Source organism: Nematolebias whitei, chromosome 1 (assembly GCF_014905685.2).
Source record: "Nematolebias whitei isolate Nwh7 chromosome 1, NemWhi1, whole genome shotgun sequence".
Classification (NCBI taxonomy): domain Eukaryota; kingdom Metazoa; phylum Chordata; class Actinopteri; order Cyprinodontiformes; family Rivulidae; genus Nematolebias; species Nematolebias whitei.
The window spans coordinates 14072655-14080444 of record NC_056498.1 but is presented as its reverse complement, the minus strand read 5'-3'; the positions used below and the strand labels follow the sequence as shown (position 1 = coordinate 14080444).

General features: G+C 40.6%; 1 protein-coding gene across 1 annotated transcript in view; it reads left to right on the top strand.

The window, feature by feature from the left end:
- The window catches only part of grpel1 (GrpE-like 1, mitochondrial), a 6448-nt gene extending 3997 nt beyond the window's left edge, over nt 1–2451 (top strand). Inside the window, exon 4 of the mRNA XM_037682494.1 lies at nt 1416–2451. Within this exon, the coding sequence (XP_037538422.1) occupies nt 1416–1762 (347 nt within the window). The 3' untranslated portion in view covers nt 1763–2451. The remainder of the gene's footprint in view (nt 1–1415) is intronic.
- Nucleotides 2452–7790: the final 5339 nt, after the last annotated feature.

Sequence of the window (7790 nt, the reverse complement as noted above, 5' to 3'; positions counted from 1 at the left end):
TTTTGTTGTTATATACCTGGATGACTGAGAAAACAAACTTTGTGTTTATGAAATGCATTTTTCTGCGGTTCTCTTAATTTGCGCTGGTTTAAAATGACAAAATGAAAATTGGCACTGACCCCACCGCCCGAGTCATGATGCATGCAGACGCTCTGTCCATCATGTTGTGGTGGCAGATTCAATTCAATTCAGTTTATTTATATAGCGCCAGTTCACAAAGTTGTCTCAGGGCACTTTACAGGAACATTCACATACATAAAAAGCCAATTGCTGTATTTTTTTGGACTATAAGGCACATTTAAAATCCTTTTAATTTTCTCAAAAATCAACAGTAAGCCTTACTTATTACATTTGATTGTGCTTACTGACCTCGAACTGATTTTATGTGATACACAGCGCTCAAAAATCTGTCATTGTTGGTAGTTTTGCTTAATGTGCCTTATAATCCGGTGCGCCTTGTAGTCCGAAAAATACGTTAGTAAAGTTCTCTATGTAATGAATCCAGCAGACAAGTTGAATCTTCACTTCATCACAGTCTCCCATCCTGAGCAAGCACAGTGGCGACAGTAGAAATGAAAAACTCCCTTTTAAAAGGAAGAAACCTCCAGCAGAACCAGGCTCAGGACAAGAGGTCATCTGCTTTGATCAGCTGGTTTGAGAGGACAGGAAGGAGAGACAGACGAACACAGAATGACAGGTCCAGGTGTAGGTCCAGGTGTAGGTCCAGGTGTACCTGAAAGACAAAAAACATGTTAAGGATAGTAAAAATTTAATAATATAATAATTACAAATACAAAACAGGTTGAGAGTAAGTAAAGACAGTAGCAGAGTGAAAAGTATGGTCAGTTTGTCCTCCAGCAGTCTAAGCCTATAGCAGCATAACTAAGGGACAGCTCAGGAAACCCAAGCCGACCCTAACTATAGGATTTATCAAAAAGGAAAGTCTTAAGCCCAGTCTTAAAACTGGATAATGTGTCAGCCTCACTGACAGAGATTGGAAGTTGGTTCCACAAGAGAGGAGCCTGATAACTGAAAGATCTTCCTCCCATTCTGCTTTTGTAAACTCTAGGAACCACAAGTAAACCTGCAGTCTGAGAGTGAAGTGCTCTGTTAGTAAAATATGGAACAATGAGATCTGTAATATAAGATGGAGCCAGGTTGTTGAGAGCTTTGTAGGTTAGAAGTAGGATTTTGAATTCAGTTCTGGATTTGACAGGGAGCCAATGATGGTAAAGTTAAAAGTTAATATTATGACACATATTTGTCTTATAAGTACAATAAAACACATTCTGCCAGTTGCTGTCATTTAATAATCTTCATGACAAAAGTTACGCTCGTATAGGAACGCAACATTTGAATCTCACAAAGTTTTAAGAGTCGGAGGAACAATCTTTGTTTTAACATTTGTTCTTCAGGGATCCAGAGCTTTTGCAAAGATCTGCTGGAGGTGGCTGACATCCTGGAGAAGGCCACAGAGAGCGTACCCAAGGAGGAGGTGACGAGCCAGAACCCTCACCTGAAGAATCTGTTCGACGGCCTGGTGATGACGGAGGTCCAGGTCCAGAAGGTGTTCACCAAGCACGGCCTGGTCAGGCTTAACCCCGAAGGCCAGAAGTTTAATCCCTACGAGCACGAAGCTCTCTTCCACGCCCCTGTGGAAGGTAAAGAGCCTGGCACCGTCGCCGTAGTAACCAAAGTGGGCTACAAGCTTCACGGACGCACCCTCAGGCCGGCGTTGGTGGGCGTGGCCAAAGCGCCCTAGAACTGACGAGGTGGCTGAGTCACAAAGTGGGACTAATGTTTCCGGGGAGATGGAGACCTCAGGCTCAATGAGACCCTGGATCCACAATCCTGTTCTCACACACCCGCCATGATCTGGTGCCGCGAGGACAGGAAGTGAGCACACCGACACCCAGCAGTTTTCAAGAGATTCATTCAGTCACTGAACAGCCTCTTCAGTACAGTTTCAGTTCATCAGCAGCTTTGTAAGTTAACTCCTGCAGATATTAGATGATTCAAGATGTCAAAGATCACACAATGGTTTCTGTAACCCCTTTTTGAAAATAAAGATTAAACGTTAGGATAGAAAACTCTTTCAGTAAGAGTGTATTTGATGTGATGCATTCACTGAGCGACAGCTGCTCGCGTCATTCCAAACTTCTATGAGTTGATCAATAATTGTTTTTAGTTTTCATTGTGACTTTGAGCATCATTCTATGATTGAACCAAGGAAAGCCTCTGGAGTCATGGTTTTAAAATTGAGAAGCCGTTTCATTCAGTTTTATTCAAAACGTGTGTGATGAGGTCTGACAAAGCTCAAACTTTAAGACACAGTTCGACTGGAATAAATCAGTAATGTACCAAGTGTATCTGTACACCAGTATAAGAAGTATGTGACAGCAGAATAAACTGGTTAATGTTGGAAATTCACTCAAGATCACAGTTTGATTTTAGACCCGACATGTTCACCCTCGAGGTGAAGGGCAGCCGTGTGTAACGTGACTAAAGTCAAACTCAGCCTTTCCTCCAAGCGCAGACGAATCCAGTACTTTATTTGAACAAGAACTTCAGATTCAGTGTGGTTTTTTTCAAGGTTATTTGCCATCAGTACTTCACATCAATGAGTTTTTACCTTTTCTGTTTACACGAGTACGACCTTTAGAAACTTTAGTTTCTAATGTTTTTAATGCGGCGAATAAACAAAAGGAGCAGGTTTACATGGATCTGCTGTAGTTTCTATGCCAGGCAGGGTTGCCAGATAAAACAGAACTATTTTACTGGCATTAGGCCTGTCACGATAACAGATTTTGTTGGGCGATTAATTATCTAAAAAATTATTGCAATAAATGATATTGTTTGACATTTGACAATAATTGGTAATTATCGTCAAATTTAAGAACAAATGGTTAATTTTATTTTGTATGTAGTACCTTTTTTTGACCACCGGACGGCAGTATAAGACAACCAAAGGTTGGATAGTGAGGGAATGAGCAGCGTGTCTCTTTAAGAAAAATAGGAGGGAGGCCCCTTGACGTGACATGGGCTGTTTCTTGTTCCTGTTTTTCGGTTCTCAAAATAGAGGACGCTCGGTGCGATTTGAGCTCTTTAGCATAACATTTGTCACACATAACTTTTAATAAAAAATCAGAAAACAAGTTCTCTTCTTTTTGCAGAGAAAATCAACTTTTTACACAAAGGCACAAGTTTCAACTGTGAATTTTGGAGCTTCGACAAGACAGGGTTTTTTTTCCCCGAGGTCGGCCTGTTAGCTCGTAGCTTAGCTGCTTTCAACGATCCAAAAACACGATTTTGTATGGTTAAAATGGATTTTTAATGGGGGGGGGGGGTCAATGAAGAGCACTGGAGTTGAGACAATAAAGCCGATAAATGAGGTCGATAATTTTCATTTATCATGCGATTCATTGATTTGTTTATTGTGACGGGCCTAACTCACCTTAAAATGATTGTTTTGATCCAGACCGTCATGTGCTGAGTGACCGTGTTGTAAGACGAGGTGTGAATGGTGTTTGCTGAAAAAACATTTACCGTATTTTTCAGACTATAAGGACGATTCAAAAATTGACAGTGAGCCTTATAATCCGGTGCGCCTTATGTATTAATTCTAGTTGTACTTAATGGCCTCTAGCAGATTTTGTGTGGTACACGGTGCTCAAAAATCTGTCAAAATAAACTTATTTCACTTAATGCGCCATAAACCAAAAAATATAGTATATTTACCTGGTGCCCCCGATGCTGGGCTGCATGATCACAGTTGGATTCAAACTGGTGAATACATGAATGTTCCTTTGGACCAAGGATGTTGTTGGTTTGCTCCTCCTACAGCTGAAAATGGGTGAGTTGCACAAAAAACACTGCTCGGTGCTGTTTGTCTGTTTGTGTTTAAAAAACTTGATAGCATATGCCTGTAATATGCATTTTAAACCTCTGCGGGCGGGGCACCCCTGAAAACTACGTTGAGACCAGGATTTAAAAACCTTTAGGTTTCGGACAGAACGGGCTGTTGTGTACAGTAATGGCCGAACCGTGGTGGAAAAACACAGTTTCAAAATAAATGTATAGTGTAAACAGCCTAAACTGTTTTAAGACATTAGCTCATATGGATTGAGTGATCTGTAAGTTTGAATGGCACTGATCAGCAGGCTGTATTTATCTGGACATGAAGGAGAAGTCACATCCATGCAATCTGTGCAGTTTATGCAACAACAAAAGAATGGATCGACTGACATAAAAGGATTAATAAAGTTAAAATTATTAACATGACAAGTCACAGCAGTGGTCTGCAGAAGCTGAAAACATCAGGTTTCCATGTTTTAGTTAATAACGTTATATTTGGGGAGGGTTAATTGTCCCTCATTGCGAAGTGAAGAGAGAACTGGAAATTCCCTTCATCAGTTCACGTGTGAACATGATTTGGAACGTAAGTGAGTCTACATCTAGGCTTAGTCGTTAAAAGTAGTTTCTTCAGATGACTGAGGGCCTTGGGGTAGCTGAAGGTGAATCTGGGGGTTTCAAGGCCACCCCAGGCTCCATTGTTGCACCCTGTGGTGGATAAGATGGCTCCCTCCACTCGCCAGGTTCTGCTGAGGACAAAAACAATAAATCTACCTCTCTTCTTAGACACAGGACGCTTCTACACACCATATCTTGCACCAAAGCCTCGCTTACGATCCCTGTTCAATTCCAGTAAAAAAAAAAGAAGAAAAATCTCAACAACTGCACCGACTCTTCAACATAGACATTAATACGTGTAGTATGACAATATATGCATACAATATTCACGAGTTCCTCATCTTTCTGACTGTGTAATGTCGTGCATTGAATTTAACAGAAATGTAACGAGAGACGTTATTTATCTTTGACCCATCAAAGTGAATGCGGCCATTTATTTTCAGAATCAAAGTTTAACATCAAACATTTACATTAATTTGGCAAAATATGAAAATAATAACAGACAAGTTTCACAGAAAAGGGACATCGATCACTCGGCGGTGAACGAGGACTTTGCTTCAGATATTTCTAAAATATCTGTACTGATTTTATGAGAAAGAGGAGAGTTTTAAGATGAAATGGAGTTATCTTACAGAGAGATATGTGAGGGAATTAATCTGTTTGTCCAGAACGTGCACGCTTCATCAGATCTCAGCTTGCCTCCGGTACACTTTAGTCGAAGAGGAGACTGTTACCTGGTTGACGTAGATCAGCTCGATAGAGAATCCTCCAGACCTTTCAGCGTCTCCGTTGAGAGCAGCTGAAATCCTTAGATAGTCGTGTGTGGTTTGTTCAAACAGAAGTTATAATCCCAAAACGTCTCTGGATCATCCTGAACGCGTTTGCACCCAAGAACTCTGAACTCCTTTCATTCTTCAGAACTTCTCAGACTCTAACAGAATCTTTCAACTCCAGCAACTCTGTAGTTCTTCATCTCCTCAGGCTCTGGAATTCTCTGGAATTCTCTCGAATTCTCACATGAACTGGGAAGTTGCCACATTTTAAATGGGTCGACTTCCGGTTCATTTGAGAGCTTTTGATTGGTCGATGGACCAGGAATAGAGGTGTGGTTTATGATGTAAGATGTTATTAAAAGTCAAGGATTGTTTAGTAACAAACAGAAAGATTATTGTAGGACTTCAGACTTCGTGGAGTCTCACACTTATAATCTTCTGCAAAAGTTTAAACATGACATCTTTCTCGGTAAACATTTTAGTTGACCGAAAACCGACCTTTCACATACTTACAAAACTTGGCTCATTTCAGACAGAAAATCAAGAAATGCATATTAACCTGATTTCTTCTTTGAATGAGGAATAAAAATCATTACTTACTGTTTATGTAAAATAAAAATGAGTAGTTCTTTTCAACCTGTAACATTGAGTGAACTAACACCATTTGATTATCAAACATTTGTAAACAGTGATGATCATAGAGAATTGTCTTTTCTGCTTGATTAATTCAAGAAAGAAAGTCATCAGATGGCTCAGACTGTATTCAGATCAATGAAATAACAGTCCCTGTCCATCTGATAGATTTGAGGTCATCAGGGTCAGATCAGGGTCAGATCAGGTTCACTACATACGTATCTATGCTCTTCAACCCCTCGGTGATCAGGGACTTGAGCGTGCTGTTTGTCTTTTGTTGCCATCAACACTGGCTTAAAGTCTGAATTGATCCCACATTATATTCAGAAACTTGACCATGAAGAAGTTCAGTGTAATGCAGGTGGTTCAGACCGGTCAGTGACAGGACGTGTCGGTGAAAGATGATTTTTTTCGGGGGGGGGGGGGGGGGGGGGGGGGGAGGGGGGGTAAGACAGGTGGACGCAGGACGTTGCTGTTGCACACCACAGTCTCAGATCACTTGTTTTCAGGCAGGCTGCCCGCCTTTATTTAGACAGTAAACTTGTTTTAGCCAAACATTTTCTTTACATGCTTTTCCACGCAGGGTAGTGTTAAAATTCAGTTGTTTTTTTTTTTCATTCAACCTTTATTTATACAGGTTAGTCTCATTGAGCCTCAAGGACTCATTTACAAGAGAGACCAAAGAACACAGGTGGCGACAGCAGACAATCATAAAAAAGCATATACATTGAAAAGTAAATGGAAGAAAATCATATTGGTATTGGAATAAAGTTTATTCATTTTAAAAATACAAAACGATTCCATAAACTATATAAAAAAATACAAGAGATTTAAAATGAAAGGCAGCAGAAAGAAGGAAAAAATCTTATTATATCTGCCCCTTTTTTCACACAATTAGTTCAATCATAAATATTCAATATTAAAATAGTTCAATATTAAAAAACCTAAACAAATGCAGCGACATTGTAAAGTGACGTAGAAAACTAAAAACAGGAACATGTCTGCACTGGGTTCTGCCATGAACTTAACAGATGTTTTAAAATCCCTCAGAGAGGTCAAGGCCGAGAACTTCAGATCTCTGTGCAAGGCGTTCCAGGAAACATGAGCGTATTAGTCTTCTAATCAACATCTTCTTTCTTTTTTATAATTTAAGAAATGTCTACATAAAAGAGCAGCACTGTGGCGCAGTTGGATGAGCTGCTGCCTCTCAGCGAGCAGGTTGCCCAGGCTCAAATCCCAGATGAGGCCTTTCCGTTCTCTCCGTGCATGTGTGGGTTTTCTCCAGGTACTCCAGTTTCCTCCCACAGATCAAAAACATGCATGTTAGGCTGATTGGTAACTCTAAATTGTCTCTAGGTGTGAGAGAGAGAGTGAATGGTTGTCTCTTTTGTCTCCGTGTCCCTGTGATGGACTGGAGACCTGTCCAGGGTGTCCCCCCTCCTCTCACAGTGACTGCTGGACATGGACACCAGTGACCCAAAAAGGATGAAGTGGAGATAAATGATGGTCGACATGAAAGTCCCATTGAAAAGAAACTTTGTAACTCAACTCTTTAACAAGCAGCTCTCGAGTAGCCCGACTTTCAAATGGTCTCTTTTGGGACTGACAACAGGTTTAATGTCTCCACTGAAAACCAGAACCATTTAACGAGTAACAACAAAAAAGGTTGAATCATGTCATCTGGACTTCGTTTTTTTGTTAAAAAGAAACGTTTCGCCCCTCGTCCAAGAGGCTTCGTCGGTCTGAGGCCTAGCCATCTGGTATTGCCCAGAAGCCACCCTGACTCTTGTGTTCCAAGCCTGCCTCAGATACCCCTGAAGTCTGGCCTTTTCACTAATGGTTTCAAAAACACAAAGTTTGTGTTGTGCTGAGAAAACAAACTTTGTGTTTTTGAAACCATTAGTGAAAAGGCCA